The sequence below is a fragment of the Mercenaria mercenaria genome, chromosome 1 (genome assembly GCF_021730395.1).
Source record: "Mercenaria mercenaria strain notata chromosome 1, MADL_Memer_1, whole genome shotgun sequence".
NCBI lineage: Eukaryota > Metazoa > Mollusca > Bivalvia > Venerida > Veneridae > Mercenaria > Mercenaria mercenaria.
The window spans coordinates 90,787,623-90,808,516 of record NC_069361.1 but is presented as its reverse complement, the minus strand read 5'-3'; the positions used below and the strand labels follow the sequence as shown (position 1 = coordinate 90,808,516).

Below are 20,894 nucleotides of genomic sequence, written 5' to 3'. Positions count from 1 at the left end.
GGAATTCTTTTTCTCACCTGACTAACAGGTTGACCTGCACTCCATTCCTCAAAAGGAGCTGACATTATCACATATATTGATAGAAAGACACATGTTGACTGATTGATAAATATTTCTATTAATGTTTGCAAATTTGACATTGAAAACTTACCAAAATAATTACTTTATCAAATGGATAGATTGATCGGCAGTCACTCTGCTATACATTTCTATGAATACAGATTAAATCCAAATTTTATATGGAAGTTCAAGAAGTAAAAAACACCAAACATAGTTTGTTTTCTTCAATGGTTATATACTGCATTATTTGATATACAGTTTGTACAAACAGATAGTTTTTACAAGAATGCAAAAATATACATGAAGCCTTACAAGTTACAGAGCCAACTATGAGCATCTTTACAAACATATAATATATACATATGTATGAAACAACTAACAAAAAGCATTAAACAGTATCATCATCCAAACACTTCTCTGCAAGATTACTCATGTACTGGTACTACATCTGTATTTGTACTTTCAGAATTAATCATAGTTACTGTAGTTATTTCCTATTACACATTCACAGAATCTAATAAGCAGGAATGTCATGCGTAATGGTTCACAGTTCCATTAACATTTTTCACCAGTTTCAAGTCTGATGACCATTGATGGTGATAGCTGTAATGACACTAAAATATTTGATAAAAAAGTAACTTTTATGTAATCTGCATAACTTCTTCTGTAATGAATTTTACAAGAGAACATGTTATTTAAAGCTAGCTACTTTTTGGATTATTTCAAACTGCAAATCCTTGTGCTCCAGAAATGGCAGGTAAATCTTAAGGGAAGTTTCACTGTTTCTTCCAACATGAAAATGGGCACACTGCAGGTCTAACTAGATGAAATATTGCAATAAGCAAGGAACAGTTACTCAGTGATGAATTGTGTTTAGGATTATAGATAAATTTCATTACATGATATTCCTACTTAATAGAGGAATTACAATAGATATATTCTAAATATCCACAGTATTTCAATGTTTATAATGTATTCAACACTATTTCAGTAAAAAAAACTGTCAAAGACATGTAAAGTTTTCACATTTTATCATATATATATTATTATTTTGTAAAAAGCCTTTGGCATAATAAAAATTATGTACAGTTTAAAATCTCTTTCAATTATTGAATAAAATTACATTTCATTAAAATACAACCTCTCGTATATATTCAAACAATACATCAACCTGTTTAATAAATGCCATCAACAATCAGCTTCAACACATGATATGTGTTCATTTCATTGACAGAAAAATAACAAATATTAGAAATTCCTTTCAGTACTGTTCAGTTCATCTACAAAAGATTCAAACACAACACACCAAACTTAACATTATTAAGCCAATAACTTCTGAACAGTCCAAATCAAAATATAATACTGCTAAAATTAGACTTGTTTTAACTTTGCCTTCTTCATTTCCTTCTTGTCCCCATGTGATAAGGTCTGTTTCAGGATTTTCAACCCATTAATTTAAAAGCTTTTGTGAACATAGAACTTTTTTCTATATTCATACATGTTATAATAATTGCAAAAAGCATTTTTTATGGAATAAAAAAGTTATATTTCATTAAGTTAATTTTGTAATATTATTTGAGAAATGTCTGATGACTTCCTGCTACAGTTTTGTTGTATTTTCTTCAAAAGTTTAAAACTGAAATATTACAATTAAGAACATGCTTGAATCATACAATACACTAGCATTGGCAATGATCTGAGTTATTCTATCATCCGATGTATACTAGTATGAAAAATCTAGTAAAATCTAAAACTGCACTTTCAATCATCCTGGCTTATTTTATGTCTAACAAAATCACTGGTACTATCTGAGACAGTACAAATTCTCAAACATGTTACAGTAAAATAATGGCATGAATTTTCTATATATGGCAGGACAGCAGTGATTCAGAAACATGCAACATACTTTATGCTACAATTTCTTATTTGATCAGACAATTCTGGAACATTGTTTTGATGGCACACTGCTGGGAAAACCGATAGAAAACAGTCTCTGCCTATGTAGTTACTGAGGTTGTGTTTTCTGTCATCATCCACAGCAATGGATATATCTGCAGGTAGTCTAGTACCTCCATATCTTATCCAGTTACATCCAGTTTCACTGGAATATCTTTAAAAAGACAATTTGAAAATAGATGAATGATTACAGTTCCTAAACTATCTAGTTTAAGAAATGTAAAGTTACTCCTTTCATGTTGAATTTCTATATTGCACAAATATTACATTTCCACTGCAATTATTGTCCCCAATCAAGGAATGACAGTTCTTCTACTCCATTCTCCCTGTCAACATCTGGTCTCTGATCAGAAAGTCACATGCTACCTCAGTCTCTCAAATTTTCTACCTCACTGGAACTTTTCTATAATGTAGTTATCACACCTCCAGTTTAAACTGTTCCCCTGGTAACAGTAAACGATGAAACTTATTTTACAATGTTGTTTTTTATGTTGTAGTTGATTTTGTGATTTATTCAAAATGGAACAGTGTGAGAACTGTACATATGATTGTATAGGTAACATAATACAGTAGCACCATTACATAACAGATATAATAAATAACTTTATATGATGGTGATACACCATGTGTGTATTCTCATTAACATGTATGTCAATAAGCAGTTGCTAGCTATACAAGTAGTTTTACACTGAAAATAAAAGTAATATCCATGCAACACTGGTTTTACAGACACATTATTGGGCCTAAAATTATTGCTAATGATGAAAGAAATATATTTTATACTACAAACAAGCTAAGGTTTAACAATTTTATAGATGGTTTTAAAAATCTGATTCAATTTTTCTCACTAACTCAGCAATATAGGCCATAACAATATCACGAGTAGGTCAATGTATGTCTTAAACTCGAGCAGTGAAAAAAGTGTGATATCATGCTATATATTTTACATATTCACGACTCTAAGGTCTCACAGTTCTAGAATCTGATTGGTTACTTCTGTAAAATACAGCACGGCTGCGTTCTGTTATATAACCTTGGAACAAGCTGATCAGGAGAGTTTAACTCGAGAATTCTTTCATACAGCAAAGTGTTGTCCTAAGCAAAACTTCCAAAATTTGTTTTCAGAGTGATTGTTGGTTTAGTTGGTTGAGCAGCAATTTTTGCTTTCTCCTGAGCTTTGATCATAGCACTCTTAGCTTCTTGGTTAACTTTGATCGCTGTCTCAAGCCTTGATTTCAGTTCAGTCTGGTTTGTCATAATCACTCGGAACTGGGCTGGATACTGTGGACCTATCTTCATCAGATGTGACAGGCTTTCATCATGAATTTTACGGGCAATTTTACTGGCCGTTGGTAGAGATTTCTCATCAAGAAGGTATGATACAAGAATGGGAAGGAACACTGTGAGTAATGTTATTCCTGAAATCATATGAAATATTTACTTTGGTATTTTATCAACAACCATGGATGAAAAACAACCACCTTTTCTAAATGCATGTATAGCTTTTATTTCATAACTCGACTACAGGTAAAAAATAGTCCCATACAGTATCAGACTAAATTCATGAAGTTTAACATTCAGTCACTGATAATTTACTTCATGACAAGTCACTTCAGCTCCAGGATGTTGTACAATGGCAACCAAATTATTACAAAGTCTATCAATAACAGCTAGAAATATTTCAGAATCTCTGAATAATTTTTCTACAAAAGGCTTTAATAATGTTCTTCATATATTTAAAACACATTCTGAAGTTGCTTGTTACCAAAGAAATGCAGTAAAGAGCACTGAATTTTCTTAATAGATCATCTTTAAGATCAATAATAAACTTATGTTGTACTTGTTCAAGTACATGTATATACAGGAAAATATATATCTATATTAGATACTGTTATATTAAACCACTCTTACTTTTACTTTCTTCAGCAATTCCAATTAACATTTGAAATGTGTTGATCGAAGCAAGGAGTAGATCTTTCTCAAGGTCAGTACTCGGTGGGCTTGTGCTGCATGTGTATAAGTAGTCGATGATCTTGGGTGCCATTATATGTATGTAAGGCATGGCATCTTCAGAACTGATCTGAGAGATCAGTGTTGTAAACAGCTGACAACATTTTAATCTAACCTGAAAACAAAGTATATCACGTATGTATTTATTGTCATAACAAAACAGCTTGTAAAACTCATGTAGGAGAAAAATTGAAATTTTAGCACAAGTTTTTTCACGACACCTTTGCTGCTTTCACTCCTTCAGTAGACTATTCAAATTATTACTGGTAGTTGCTATTTAAGTGGCATATTATAATTCTATTAAGAAAAACAATTTCAATCAGGGTAGTGCTATACAATGTCTTGTTTGTTGCTTACTTTTTCAGTCATTCAAATAAAGTTTATGTTATATGACGACTTTCCAGCACTTTGTAATAGTGGAGAAAGAGCCCATAAGCCCCCCGAGGCATTATTTCAGATACTAAACACCAATCACCAATGCCAGAAAACATGTTCCTCACATGAATGAATCAGAAATCCAGCATTGAGCACAAGTCCAATCCACAACTCTGACTGGGCTTTTATTGTCTGCAGTATTAACTGCTCCACAAAACTGCCCCATACTATATATCAGTCACTGACATTAACTGCTTCCATATAACAATTACAAACATCAACTACCCCTATAACATCAACTGCCCCCATAACATACATTAATTTTCCATATATCAATTACAGACTACCAGAAATCAATTCTATCAACAATGTCTCCTCTTCATAATTCAAGAAATGGTTTTCCCAAAAATCATTTTGACATGAAAAATAGAAAACAGAAATGCATCAACATGTATTTACCCTTACCAAAATAATGTAGATTAATGTTATCAAATAAATGAGTGTGCGTTTTCATCCAATTTTCAATGAAATATGTCCGATTTAGTAGCAAATTAATTTGGTAAACATTGGAAGAAAATGGCGTAACTCCACAAGGGGAAATAACACTCCTGTTCTAAAAATAGTAATGGGTTGGTTTTTCCAACATTTATTTATGTGATTTTATTACCGAGCAAATTTTTTCTTTGAATAATCAAAATTCATTTCAGTTGGGAATTATTTCTTATGACTGGGAGTTTTTTGCTTCAAATTGGTAAAAGTTGGAGCTTAATTGACATTGAGAATGGGCAGATATTCGGCCCCGTGAGACAGGTGGAAAAGGCCCTGCTTGTCTAATCCCTTATCAAAACAAACAATTAATAATTCACCTGTGAAAAACAACTCTTTCCTCCAGCTACATGTGTGTCAAACATGTATAATACACAACAGTCGGCGACACTTTGATTTACTGTGTAAACATGTTTGGCACTCCTCGGTAATTATCAACCCGGTCATAATACTGATTTTCTTTTTGAAAAGCGGGAGAAATGTGGTTTTGGTCGGGAGACGGGAGGCAAGGTGAAAAAATCGGGATTTTGACCCTCCCGCGCGGGAGATCACATGTATGTCCCAAGTAAGTGAACATAAATATGCCTGAACATAAATCCATATAAACTGATGACTTACATGTGTATGATCTGACTGCCAGCAGTCTAGATATGCCTTTATGCAGGGTTTCACTAACACAAGATTTCTGTTGATTACACGAGATGCACAAATAATGAACACAGTTATGGTGTAGAGATATGTTGTCTCATCCATACCAGGATAGTCTGCATCTGAGAATGATAAAAATAGATGACATTCTGTATTATGTATTGCATTGAATGTGCTACAATGGAGATTTTAGTTTTGAGCACCATTAAATATGTGCAGAACTTCATCAAAACTTTAAAAAGCATATAAGACATTAAATTTAGTAATATTAAACTTGAACACAGTTTACACATGCATCAGGCACGTGTCCAGGTGGGGGGCCAGGCCCCCCCCCCCCCCAGCTGGCTGCCTAGTTACGATTTTTATTACTATGGGCCCCTCAATTAACAAATTTATACACCAGTGCAACTGGCTTGATTTGACAGCAATACACAGGCTAAAGAGCCATAAAACCGTGTCCGGTAGTGGAAATTAGCCCCAGGCATGTCACAGGTAAAAGTTTATCTTTGCATGCTTCATTGATCGCTTGATCGGTACTTGATTGGGTAGTGGAGAAACTATTATGTTTTTTTACTCTTTGGAATTGTTATAAAATGATCAGAACATTGTTGGTTTTGTTAAGTAAATCTTAAAATGAATCTGAAAATTGAAACATTATGATGGTTGTATTTTGTTTCTACATTAAGGCACATTCCCCAAATTTATTAAATTGATCTTTTTATTTTACAACAATTATGAATTTGAAACTACTGTTTCAATTTTACTCTTTTGGGTCCAATAACCTTACTTAAAAACTCTCATAGTTTTAAAAGTAGTTTCTCAGTAAATCTCACAAAACGCATCTAAAACTCGTTACTTATGAGGGGTTTTATACATAAAAATATCACTTAATATGTGCTGTGATGTTACAGTTTGTACAGTCAAAGAAGTATAAAATACACATCTATTTATTTTTATAGATCTTTGATACAGTTAAGAGTTCATTGTCATTTGAAATCTACGATGTAAATAGTAATTGTCATAATATTTCGTTTGTTTTGTTGGAAATCTAAAAACATTTGGCCATTTTGCAAATAGGATACCCTTAATAAATAGACTAGCCACTAGACTGATAATTATGACATTTCTATGATTTTTTTTTCTTTTTTATGTTCATAGAGACAAAAGCCAGTCTATTCTAGAGATTTTCTAAGAGGACTGATGTTAAAATTGTAATATTGGACATAGTATATAGACTGGCTCAGTTCACTACATGAAATCATAAAAATGGGAAAAAAATATCATAGTCTAGGAGCTAGTCTTCTTAATAATCATCTTAAAACTTCAACATTTTTTTCAACTGGGTATCATACAGAAAATAAGTCCATACACTGTGACTGTACAATCATACATACACTGAAAAAGGCTCAATGAAATGATTAACAAGAGCTGTCCGTAAGACAGCCAAGCTCCACTATTCGAAATATTGTCACAGAAGCAGGAAATTATTAACCAAAATGTTAAATATCAAAAGAGTTTTAAGTTCGAAAGGGGACATAATTTGACCAAAATACATATCAGAGTTATGGGACTTGGTGCTATCAACTAGTTTTATAACTCCAAAGAAACATGTTAAGTTTCAATTCAATATCTGCATTAGTTTTGGGGATAGTAACTTGCATGTAAAACTTTAACCAGAATTTTTTAAGTCCAAAAGGGGGCATAATTTGCTCAAAATACATGTTAAGAGTTATGGAACTTGACCCAGTGAGGTTGGTAATTGACCTAGAAAAAGAATAAATAAGTTTCAAAGCTATATGCCTTTTGGTAATAGCTGTATGTACTTGCACGCAAAACTTTAACCAGGATTTTCTAAGTCCAAAAGGGGGCATAATTTGCCCAAAATACATGTCAGAGTTATAGGACTTGGTGCTATCAACTAGTTTTATAACCCCGAAGACACATGTGAAGTTTCAATTTAATATCTGTAGTAGTTTTGGAGATAGTTACTTGCATGTAAAACTTTAACCAGGATTTTCTAAGTCCAAAAGGGGGCATAATTTGGCCAAAATACATGTCAGAGTTATGGGACTTGACCCAGTGGGGTAGGTAATTGATCTAGAAAAAGAAAAAATAAGTTTCAAATCTATATGCCTTTTAGTAATAGCTGTATGTACTTGCACGCAAAACTTTAACCAGAATTTTCTAAGTCCAAAAGGGGGCATAATTTGGCCAAAATGAAGGTCAGAGTTATGGGACTTGGTGCTATCAATTAGTTTTATAACCCCGAAGACACATGTGAAGTTTCAATTCAATATCTGCATTAGTTTTGGAGATAGTAACTTGCATGTAAAACTTTAACCAGAATTTATAAGTCCAAAAGGGGGCATAATTTGCTCAAAATACATGTCAGAGTTATGGAACTTGACCCAGTGAGGTTGGTAATTGACCTAGAAAAAGAATAAATAAGTTTCAAAGCTATATGCCTTCAAATGATAGCTGTATGTACTTGCATGCAAAAACTTAACCAAGGTGTGACGCCGACGCCAGGGTGAGTAGAATAGCTAGACTATTCTTCGAATAGTCGAGCTAAAAAGTAGACTTTTCCTTAAATATATGATACATTCATGCATCCTTAAAGGTGTTTCAGGCAGCAGGAAAATGCATCTATTCATGTGCCATATTAAAAAAATTTCGCTCCCGAACCCACCCCAGGTTAGGCCCCCCCAGCAAAAAAATCCTGCACACGGGCCTGTGCATGATGATAATACAGTTGTTTAACCCTTCCTTAAGCTTCAAACCATGTATACTGAGCTACATATTTGAGTTGGAATATCGGGTAACCTTCAGCAATTGATTATTACTGTAAACAGATGCTTTACATGTATTATCATTAGTTAGCTTGAAACCATGCCTGGCTAATATTTCTCTCTAATATTTCTTTACAAAGGCAGCATCTTCAAGTCTTATATTAGATAAATAAATGAAAATCACATACTGAAGGAACAAACAATAGGAATTTTCTGTCAGAAGCTAAAAGAATCGTTCTATCAAATAACAAGTGAACTGTAAGCATCTTTGTAGAAATGACATAACAGTAACAACATAATACATACCAGATATAGAATTTTTTATCACAGTAGCTAAAGAACTCTGTATGAGTTTATGCCAGTCAGGTAATTTCTTATCACTCTCATAACCTTTTGAGCTAAGCAATGTCCGCATACAGTTAATACACACAGTGACTACAGCACTGTTCTGTTTGTCCATAGATTTAGGCGACATCTCTCTCAGCAATGCTAGTATGAGGTGAAATACAGTTGGAAGAACAGCTAAACTCCCTGAAATTGAATCATTCATACTGTAGTACAGAAGTCTAACAAAAGAATTTTTCTTCATTATTTGAAAGCATTTGGCCTAATAGTTTCTGAGAATTCTCTTGCATGCAAAACTTTAACATTTTGTGACACAGACGCTCATGCTGACTAAAGGGTGATTACAAAAGCTATACTACATTTGTATTTGAAAAACTTCAAATAGCTGAGCTAAAATAATTCCAAACTATAAACTACTGTAAATGTATCAGGGAATAAGTAGTTCCCTACCTGGGATAGAACATAGGTTTGGCAGCTCAGCTAGCACCTGTACAACATTTGAGATTAGTTGTGACATATCTTCTGTCATATGGGAGGGTTTCTTTGGTACCTGGAAACCAGTGTTCTGTGCTGCGGGGTTCAGAGCTGGTACCCAACGTGACAGTACTCCTAAACACACTTCTAGGGTAGCAAATACTATAGACTGACCAGGAATTATTTCCCCTGTTTCACCACCCTCACCACCAGGTGGCAGCAGTATTTTTCTTTCCTTTGATTCATTGTCAGATTTTGATTCTGAAACAAACAGATAATGTTTACTACTATGATTAACAGAGATTAAAATACCATCTCGGCCTTTTTAATTCAAAAGAAGAAGTATTTTATTTAAAACACAAATGAATGTTTCTGCAACGCCTACAATCATAATACTGATAATATCAATGACCTGTTAGTACTAAATATTAAAAGCTAATCTTTTAATTATTCTTCAAATTTCTATGGATCAGTTTACCTTCAGTTTGTTTAAGGAACTCTAGATGTTCTTGTGCTGCTTTGACGACACATCTGACAACATCCATCACAGCTAGATGTACCTTCACACCAGGATGAGTTAAAAACACTCTGAAAAATAAACAGTCATCTGAAGTAGGCAGAATTTTTTGTTTATTTCCCATCAATTTAAATTATACCCTTGCAGGACATAAAGATGCTAAGCCTTTGATAATGTGATAAAGGCGATGTGTGTTTTCACTAAAAAAGCAGTTACCATTTTGTTGTATATCATTTCTTTGTAAAATTAACAATAACTGCAAAATTATGCGATAAATGGACTTATATATATTTACACTAGCTCTATAAATGTTACCAAACTGTCTGGGACTGTACCAAAGGTAGCATACCTATGCATGACGTTAAGCAGTTCCTTGTACAGTACAGGATCTTTTGCCACCTGAGCTCGAGCCCAGGGGGACTCCAGCAGGGCGTGTATTGCATGTAGACAAGTCTCAGCAGTTTGTTGTGGTAACTGAATAGTCGTATTACACATAGCTTCCACACATATACCTGGAGAATATAAAATGTTTCATACTGGTATAATCAGCCAGCATACTAATATTTATTTGCATCTAACTACTTTCTCAACCCTTCAGAACATAATATAATTCAGTCACTGCAAGCTAAAGGCAGCAAAATTCATTAAATTTATTTGAAGCCGTGGACCTTGTGTCGTACCATGTGATGCAAGTAAAGACATTTGTCAGGAAAAATAGAATAAAGCCTGGACTCTGTATATGGAAAAACAAGAGCTGTCTCCATAGGATGACACATGCCCCTGATGGCACTTTGAATGAATAGTTATGGCCGATGTAAGAGTTTAAGACCTTTGACCTACTGACCTGGGTCTTGCGCGCAACATGTCGTCTTACTGTGCCACACATTCATGCATAGTTATTTTAAAATCCATGCATGAATGACAAAGATATGGACCGGACATGCCCATCATTGCACTATCATGAAATATGACCTTTAACGTCTAAGTGTGACCTTGACCTTTGAGCTACGGACCTGGGTCTTGCGCGCGACACGTCGTCTTACTGTGGTACACATTTATGCCAAGTTATTTGAAAATCCATCCATGGATGACAAAGATATGGACTGGACACGAATGCACTATCATGAAAAATGACCTTTAACGTCTAAGTGTGACCTTGACCTTTGAGCTACGTACCTGGGCCTTGCGCGCGACATGTCGTCTTACTGTGGTACACATTCATGCCAAGTTATTTGAAAATCCATCCATGGCTGACAAAGATATGGACCGGACACGAAAATTGCGGACAGACTGACTGACAGACGGTTCAAAAAACTATATGCCTCCCTAGTTTTATGAATAAATAGCAATCCGTGAATAAATTTATTAAAACAGCAACATTACTTATTTCTAAAGATAAAATATGACATTAAAACATTTGATATGTTAAATCATTCTAAAAATTAGTGTGTAATGTGCAGATTTTTTTAATCATGGGCAAGTATCTCAAAAACAAGCACAATGTCCTATACGGTTTATTTCACCATATTGTAGACCACATGTTTAATTATAACTGAGAAGTTTCATTAAAATTTACAATGTGAAAAAAAAATTTCTGTTAGCGAAAATGTTATCAAAATTTTTCCAAAGATGCTCATTATGAAAACTTGAGTGAGGTCCAAATTTTTTAAATTAGTCAAGCAAAAAGTCAAGCACACAACCCTATCTTTTTATTTTCCAAATTTTCTAAGTTTATTCTGAAGTTTCGAAAAATTAGGGTTTAATCAAATTCTACATTGTAGAAAAATTGTTCATCTGAACATGCAAAACTACCTTTAGAGACCAAAACTCTGCAAAAAATAATCCACCCGGGACAAGCCGACAATGTTAACAACCAGAATTCATACCAATTACTCCTGTGAAGTTTCAATGAAATCTATCCAGGGTTTTCTTGACAAGAAGTGAGGATACTATATATATATATATATATATATATATATATATACACACACACACACACACACACATATATAGACAGATGAATGGACAGACAGACGGCAAAGCCAAAAACATTATTCTCAAATGAAATGGTAAGACATAATTATTAGGTATTTTTCAGAAAATTATTTTTACCAATGATGAGATACAGCCTTTCAGCATTTGCTTCCTCCGAGTAAAGATTTGCAGGAGCATTTGTTGGTTGTGATTCCCCTCCAGGATGTCCCATATCTTTGTTCAGTTTTGCAAAGCCAGCTTCTTTCAGCCATATAGCTAGGGCATGTAGAATTGAGGGCCATGACTTCCTATAGTGGGGTCGTGCTGAGTCAATGGTGTCCACATGGTAAAATGCTCCACCCTCTGATGGCAACTGACCAGAAAACTCTGTGGTAAGCGTAAGAATGAAAGGTGTACTTTTAAAAAATGTCTAACCATAAATAAAATAGAACAACCAGCAAATATACAGGGTGTTACTATCTTAACTGCTGACTATTTCTGTTCATAAAAGATTTCTCTATTGAAACTATTTCATGCTGAACTAACTGGCTTATTAACAGTTACTACCTTATTCATAACTTTTGTAACAATTTAATGTGTATAGTGAATGAGAGAGGATACAATGTCAGTCATATCAAATAACAATAAGTGAAATAAAATGGATCTACAGAGTATCACACGAAGCATCATACCTGTTGGAAGAGATAACAAGGCATGATCTTTGAGTGCAAGAAACCAGTTCTGACTCAAGGTAGGTAACTCTGACTGCACCAGTGTTAGTAAACTTTCCCCTTTGTTGTCAAAGTCATCTTCATCAGTAGATTTAAGTAAGGTGTCTGGATTCCCATGCTCACGACTTACAGCTACTATATACACCTGAAAAATGAAAAAAAAGACAGAATGAATGTCTGTTACTACACATTTTATATGCTACAGTGGTCAACTGGATGAAAGTTGGCCGCTTTATTCTTGAGGTAATAGATTTGAGTCCCACTGATTTCAAGCTTATAAATTTCAACCAAAACTTGAACTGGATTCTACACAGTGTGTTCTCAGGATCAATCTAATAACCCCATTACAGAGATTGAATGATTTGTAATTCTTATAAACTGATAATAGATAAATGAGAATGATTCAGATGGTTTCTGTCGGCAGTGTAAACACTCAAAGTAAATACCGTTTTTAACATCAAAATATCATACATGTTAATTGGAATCTACATATTCCTTTCAAGAACTATTTACCTAATGGAGTTAGATTATTCTAACAACCTTTTAGAAATGTAGGGTGACTTGTTTTCTTAGTCCTTTTGGATGGTCAAGTTTTATGAAAGCACTTTGAAGTAAGATCATTGTTAAAGCCGATTATATGTACAATTAATTAATCGTTACCTCTGCCCATGCTCTGAGTACAGCTAATTTTTCCATGGTTGATGCAGATTCGTTGTACAATGCACACTGGGACTTGCCAGCATTAAGTTTACCCAATGATGATACCAGCAGTTGATGAACACGTCTCAAATCATTCAGATCTCTCGCTACCCCGCTCCCTATCCATGTACTGCATACCTGGTTAGATAAAAGTCATTATGCAATATAATAATACTTTCTAACTTGAAAACAGCAACATATTCGTACTTCAAAGATACTAAAATATCTCAATGTACAACAGAATAATGAAAGTTTTAAAAGGAAATTTTTATGACAATCAAATTTTAGAGAGAGAATTGTATCAATCGTATCTGAAAGACCAAAATCACAACATCTAACTTTAGAAAGGAGCAGGTAATGAATTACTGATCTGAAACAGAAAGTTTAGATAAAATACTTACATCACATGCGGCAGCAGTTACGTCAGATGGTGTTTCTGGTGAGAATGCAGGACGTAGTGCAGCACTCACCTGCAAATATATAATCAACAATGTTATTTTTTTGCAATACATACATGTGAGTGAAATGAAGCTATAAAGAAAATGACTTTTCTCTAAAAAACTTTTTTCCTCTCCTATAATGCATTTTTGTCTTAATACATGTACAAATTTCTTCTTTCACTGACAAACAAAAGAGGTAGACAAATTTGCATATATTTAATCTTTCCTTTAAAATTATGTTCAGTTTTTACTTGTAATACTGAGACAACACAAGAGTTAATGGAGCAAATACCTGTGCCTGATACTGTTCTAGAATCACATGACCAGGGAATTCTGGCTCGGGAGCATTACAGAATTTGGTGATGATGTCCTGTAGTGCGGCCAGACCTGCTAGACGTAGCTGATTACTGTCTGATGTTGCGGCGATAAATGACATTCGGACCAACTCTGACAGATGTAACACAAGGAAATCACCTGCAATAGTCAAACATCTTATCATACTGCCCTCCATATGTACTGAACAACATAAACGTATATATTGCAAGTTACCTGTATTTTTTATAAATGGGGATTTTGTGATTTATTTCATAATGCACACAGCTAAATATCCTTTCTTCTGAAAAGAAACAAACTTGTATATATCAAAAACAATATAAACTAGATTGATGTTTTGATTTTTTTAAAATGCAAGTGCATACAATCTTGATAATCTAAAAAACCAATGAAGAAGTAAATGCTAACAAGTACAGGGAAAATTAAGAATGGGGCGACATAGTCTTTATGTACAAAAATCAAAGGGACATAATCAATAAGAAGAATCATTTAACACTAAAGTTTGTAATATAATTAATCATGAATACAACACACTTACCTTTCCCATCTTTCTTTGCCTCTCTCGCTGATTCAAGATCAAAATGTGTCAAGTCTTCCTCACAGGCTACAACAATCTTTCTCAGACAATCTGTAGCAAACACTCTGGTTGGCCACCTGTAAAATATGTAACATTCCTTTTCAGCAAAGCCAACAGGTAAGTAAAATAGCAAAACATACCAAGCATCATATCTGTTCCATCCAAATTATACAAGAACTGTCTTTCTGCTATTAAGGTATACCTTTAACAATAACAAAGATAAAATTGATCAACCTCTGAAAGCCATCTATCATGAACATACCTAGGTGCAACAGTTGGATGTGTAACATCAACTTCAGGAGCAGTGAACTCTTCAGCATCATTTTCGTTGTCTTCATCATCATCCTCGTCATCACCTACGTTTCCTTGAGTTTCATCTTGCTGACCACTTGTTGCATCTACAACCAAAACATAATTTACAAGTATTATGGTGAATGGGAAATATGGTTAACAAAGCAGGAAAACTGGTGTCTTTAACAATGCAGGGGACATAATGAACTTAACAAAGCTGGAAACATGGTGAGCTTTACAATGCAGTGAAAATGATGAACTTACCAATGTAAGGGAAATGGTGAGCATAACAAAGCAATGAAAATAGTATGAACTTTGATGTTTATGCGTACCTGTAGATGAAGAGAGTATTTCCCGCAGTAGATTCAACCATCTAGTCAGGTCCTTTGTGGCTAGAGTCTGTAACAAACTTTCAAGTGTATCCTGAAGATCTGATATTAGTTTGCCATCTACCTCTGTATCACACATTCCAAACAACTTCCCCTCCATTCCAGTCTCTGTTATACCAAACTTTTCAATCTTTTCTGCCTCGTCTGATGCAAGGGCAAGTGCATGCACACTCACTTCTTTTGCCTCACGTGTGACCAGCTGCCGTAAACATGCTACCACTGCTCGTCTCAACAATAAATGAGAGCTAACCAACTTTTCCTGTATAAGAACAAAATTCTGTTTCAATTTAAAGTCTTCACTAAGATGACAAAAGTTAACAGTCACTCCATTATTGTAAGTGTAAGTTAAGTATTGTATATGTACAAAAAGACTGTAAAAATTGTAAAGACTAAACACTTTAATTAAGTATTCTTCATTAAATACTTATACAGTCTAACCTGTACTAACGGTCACCTCCGATCAGCGGTCACCTCCGTTCAGCGGCCATTTTATGACACCCCCGACGGATTTTCCTCTATTTTATCACTTTATTCAGCGGTCACCTGCCGTCTGCGGCCACCTAAACTGCCTCCCGACTGCCGTATTTGACCCCATTCAGCGGCCATTTTTCTTCCAAAACCAATCATTTTTAGGCAATAACCGCCGAAGATTTTTAGAAGCACGTGGTTGCTAAGTTTCGCGTGACTTCACCACAAGAACAACAAAAATGACATGAGCTCCTCAATTAAAACTGATAACCAAAGGTGTAAATCCCCTTTTGTTATGATCAAATGGGCAGTAATTATTGGTAATTAGCGTGTCAATTTTGTTGTTCACAGTTTGACCTCGGTTAAAGATAATACTCGATAACTAATAAGTAGCATAATATTTGTGATTTTTTTACTTCTATTATCAAAATACTATTAAATTTATACGAAATTAATTGCGTTTGAAAAAAAAACAAAACTACTCTATCTTTTACGGAACGTAACGGCAATCTTAGATTTAGCGTAGACAATAAGCTTCCCTTAGAGAGTAGCTTCCCTTACCAAAATGGCGAAAATTGTAAACAAACTTGTTTTGAAGTTGGAAAATTGTCTGTAACAATTTTTGTAGTAAAAAAACCATGCCGGAGTTTCAGATTGCTAAGAAGACCATTCGTATTGCGAAGGCAAATGCACGTCATTGTATCCTGGTAAAATAATAATGGATAACCCAAAAAGAAATGGGCCTAAAGGCTACAGAAGTCTGAAAAATACATATACTGGCTGCACCTCCGATCAGCGGGCACCTGGCGTAAGCGGCCAAATTGTCTGCTTCCCTTGGCTGGCTGCTTAAGACAGGTTAGACTGTACAAAGATACGTACCATCTAGAAATACTTGTACAAAGGGGCATAACAATACCAGAGTGCTTATGTAAAGCTAAGAAACGAGCATTTATACAACATTACAGTACTTACACAAAGATGTGGTACAAGAGTCCCCAGGTTGACATGCCTGGGTGCAAACATATGTAGCTGTTGCAAACAGGCAACAGCCTCAGCCTGCACAAGGGAGTCAGAGTGATCCTGCATAATGGCACAACATACCAGGCAAGACAATCGAGCTGTTGCTATGGATCCAGAATTTCCTGTAAGGTACAAATAATTTCTGAAGATAAACATATTAAAGACAACATAAGACCTTCTCAAAGAAGGATCCTACAGTTCACTGTTTATTAGAGACAGGGACAATTCAATTATGTACCACGGAAACTTAAATAATAAAATAACTGCCAAAAAATCTTTTCAAGAATAATCAAATAGTATGAATGAGCATTCAATAGCATATCATGATTTGTAGTTTTCCAACTACCACCTTGCTACAGAATTAGGTATCAAAAATAGCAAAAATACTGCATTAATTGTCTAGTAATTCAGCAATTTGTATAGAAAGTCTTCTGTCTACACATGTACATTCCGGTGAACCACTTATAATGCACAAACAAGGTGATCTTACCTTGTAACTCAGGTCCTATAGATGTAATGAGAGCAGACAAACATTTGCCCAGACATTGGTGTACATCAACTGTAGTGGGGGGTACTGACAACAGTAACTGTAGGACAAGGGACAATGTCGGCTCTACATAACCCCGGAACATTGGACCACCACTGTCTGCTATTAGGGCCAAAGCATGCAATGCCCAAACCTGAAAGGGAAATAATGCAGTAATTTTCTTGTTTAGAGTTGCACAGCAAAGATTGTATAGTTCTTAAAAATGAATCTGATAATAAGATTTAGTTTACATATCACAGATTTTTGTTGTTCATTGAAACTAGAACTGTCACAGGAGTGACTCATACCCCTTCCAATAGGTCTTGTCACAGAAGAATGGCAACCGTAAGAAATCTTAAAAATACTTTGGAGAACTTCATCCTGGGCTTCCACATATAAGTAATACTAGTATAATACTAGTATAGTAATACTAGTAAATATATTAAATCTCTAATATTAGAGATACACTTAAAGTGAATACATACAAAAAAGTGTCTTACCGACCCATGTTACCACAGAAAAATGTATTTAATTTTTACATAGGACTTACAATAAAAAAGTTAGAAAAATACCTAAAATTTTGAAAATCTAAAAATAGGATTTCTAAAAATAGACTAATTCCTGGAATTTAAGGGGAAGAAACTCAGTACAAAAGTTAAAAAAGGTTACTTCCGTTTGGCTCTAAGCCAATCAGAATGAGATATAGTGAAAATACATCAAAATTAACCTTAAATTCTAGGTAAAAGGGGACACAATTCAAGAAACATTAGTGTCAGAGTTATGCACCTTGTGTCACATGATGTGGGTGATGAGGTGGAACATCTATTTTAAGTCTGAATCAAATCCATTCAGTAGTAACTGAGATATAGTGAAAATACATCAAAATTAACCTTAAATTCTAAATAAAAAGGGGCATTATTCATGAAAAATTGGTGTCAGAGTTATGCACCTTGTGTCACATGATGTGGGTGATGAGGTGGAACATCTATTTTAAGTTTGAATCAAATCCATTTCGTAATAATTGAGATATAGTGAAAATACATCAAAATCAACTTTAAATTTAAAGTAAAAGGGGACATAATTCATAAAAAAAATGATGTCAGAGTTAAGCACCTTATGTCACATCATCTGGGTGATGAGGTGGAACAACTATTTTAAGTTTGAATCAAATCCATTTAGTAATAACTGAGATATAGTGAAAATACAACAAAATTAACCTTAAATTCTAAGTAAAAGGGGACATAATTCATGAAAACTTGGTGTCAGAGTTATGCACCTTGTGTCACATGATGTGGGCACATGATGTGGGTGATGAGGTGGAACATCTATTTTAAGTTTGAATCAAATCCATTCAGTAGTAACTGAGATATAGTGAAAATACATCAAAATCAACCTTAAACTCTAAGTAAAAAGGGGCATAATTCATAAAAAAAATGGTGTCAGAGTTATGCACCTTGTGTCACATGATGTGGGTGATGAGGTGGAACATCTATTTTAAGTTTGAATCAAATCCATTTAGTAACAACTGAGATATAGTGAAAATACAACAAAATTAACCTTAAATTCTAAGTAAAAGGGGACATAATTCATGAAAACTTGGTGTCAAGAGTTATGCCCCTTGTGTCACATTATGTGGGTGATAAGGTGGAACATGTATTTTAAGTTTGAATCAAATCCATTTGGTAATAACTGAGATAATAGATTTCGGGACGCGACGGGACACGACAAAACTGACTCCTATATACCCCCCTCAAACATGTTTGGTGGGGGTATAATAAAAGCTGTGTTAAACACAATCTTACAAGCAATCAATGTATCTTACAATACCTCTGAATGCAAGCAACAGTAGAAGTAGAGCTTTACAAATAGCTATAAACCACTGAGATGAAGACAATCAGGGACATTACCTGTACAACAGGTGAGTTGAAGTCCTGCGCCAGTGCTAGAAGTATTGATACACTTGTGTTGAGATGCTGACCTGACCCCATACCTCCTACATATCTATGTAAACAACCAAGGGCTAGAGAGTTTCCAGTACGACTAACCACATCCCGGGCAGACTTCAATCTGAAAATTGAAAAGAGGATGTATTTTACAACAAACTGTTAAATGTGCTATAGGAGACATTTTAATCCTTTAACTATTCACTTACTGAATGACTTGTCAGTAAATAGGCAAATCTATTACTCAATATCTCAAGGACCAAAGGACAATAATTCAGTGGTTAAGGTATCAGCCGCTCAATCCAGGGTTCGCGAGTTCCAGCCCCATCGGGGTCACGACCACACCTTCTCACATGACAACAGTACTGGTTTCTCTAGGAAGCAGACTCCAGAGTGATACAAAGAAGCTTGAAGTTTTCATCACAATCAAGCTAAAATAAATAATACATCAACCTAGATGTCTCTGGAGAAGTGGTAGTAGGACATTTTCAATTTTAAGCTAACTTTAAAAGTTTTAAAGGAGTTCTTTTTACAAACGACCACATTCAGGTATTATGACAAGAGTTTATGAAATCTATCAAAATCCATATTTAGAAATATGTGGGTTAGTTTAGTTTATACTAATTCATTCTATCTTGACTGTGACAAAAGCTTGGAGCTTATTTGAATGACTCTCATGTCTACTTCCTGGAAAACCAGTACTAGTGTCATATGACAAGTCATGGTCGTAACCCCAGGGGAACTTGAGCCCACTACCTCTTGGCTGCGCAGCTGACACCTTAACCACTAAACCATAGCTCCTGGTAAAACATCTGAATACACTTGTTATACATAGATAATGGTTACTAACTTATCAAAGCTGTACTGTGCCATTTCTGCTATAAACTTGCTATCTCCAACCACCTGAGCCATTCTGCCCAGAGCTTCTCCAGCGGCACATCTCAATATAGGATTTGTACTACTTAAAGCTCCCTGAAATTGTATCAACAATTTAACAAAAATGTTTTACATAGCAAGAAATATCATACATTAATGCCCCTCTTTCAAAAAGTGGGGTTAGAAATGAGGGTATATTGTTTTCATCATTGTCTATTTGTCTGTCAATATGTAGACCATTTGGTTTCCAATCAATAACTTGAGAATGACAATTAAAAAACTCTTTGCCTCAATTTTTCACTATTTTTTATAATTTACCTGCCCTTTCCTTTCTGGAAAACATTTCAAGAACTAGAGAATGACTGGTCTTACTGTGGTCATAAGATGACATGTTCTATTTTGAATGCCTTTAGGTCAAAGGTTAAGGTCTACTCAAGACTTAATGGTTTTTGCTCAGTAAGTAATGAACGCTATGGGATACAGCTTCCAAATGATGCTGAAGAGTTCACTTCTCCTGCCCAATAAGCAAAGAATGTTTTGTTCTACAGTTCATTTTCATAGGATAATTGTGTTTGAGGGGTTAGGGGGTCAAAGGTTCAGGACACAACGAACTTGAGACTGAAAATGGTATCCTCTCAGTAACTTAAGAATCATTTAAAATACTGCTCTCAAATTTCACAGGATGACTGCCTCTTGTCAGCAGATGATCTATATTGTTTTAGATGTCTGTATGACTATTTCTGCTCATTAACGATGAATACTTTGTCCTACAGTCCAAAAACTTCATAGGATGATTGCCTGTGGTCAATGGATGACCCCTATTCCAATGTGGGTCACTAGGTCTAAGATATATTGAAATCATTACTGAAAATGGGACCAGGCCTAATGGAGGGGGGTGCATACATAT

The 20,894-nt window shown here is 34.7% G+C and overlaps 1 protein-coding gene across 1 annotated transcript in view; it reads right to left on the bottom strand.

The window, feature by feature from the left end:
* Positions 1-269: 269 nt before the first annotated feature.
* The window catches only part of LOC123530699 (HEAT repeat-containing protein 5B-like), a 35,654-nt gene continuing 15,029 nt past the window's right edge, over positions 270-20,894 (bottom strand). The window contains exons 16-34 of the mRNA XM_053517049.1: positions 19,962-20,083; positions 19,076-19,235; positions 17,133-17,322; positions 16,595-16,764; positions 15,098-15,413; positions 14,737-14,872; positions 14,436-14,551; positions 13,857-14,038; positions 13,526-13,594; positions 13,086-13,262; positions 12,387-12,570; positions 11,833-12,081; positions 10,070-10,232; positions 9,682-9,791; positions 9,180-9,464; positions 8,691-8,915; positions 5,566-5,717; positions 3,928-4,141; positions 270-3,434 (exon numbers count right to left, since the gene is read on the bottom strand). Coding sequence (XP_053373024.1) covers positions 3,112-3,434; positions 3,928-4,141; positions 5,566-5,717; positions 8,691-8,915; positions 9,180-9,464; positions 9,682-9,791; positions 10,070-10,232; positions 11,833-12,081; positions 12,387-12,570; positions 13,086-13,262; positions 13,526-13,594; positions 13,857-14,038; positions 14,436-14,551; positions 14,737-14,872; positions 15,098-15,413; positions 16,595-16,764; positions 17,133-17,322; positions 19,076-19,235; positions 19,962-20,083 — 3,543 coding nt within the window. The 3' untranslated portion in view covers positions 270-3,111. The remainder of the gene's footprint in view (positions 3,435-3,927; positions 4,142-5,565; positions 5,718-8,690; positions 8,916-9,179; positions 9,465-9,681; positions 9,792-10,069; positions 10,233-11,832; positions 12,082-12,386; positions 12,571-13,085; positions 13,263-13,525; positions 13,595-13,856; positions 14,039-14,435; positions 14,552-14,736; positions 14,873-15,097; positions 15,414-16,594; positions 16,765-17,132; positions 17,323-19,075; positions 19,236-19,961; positions 20,084-20,894) is intronic.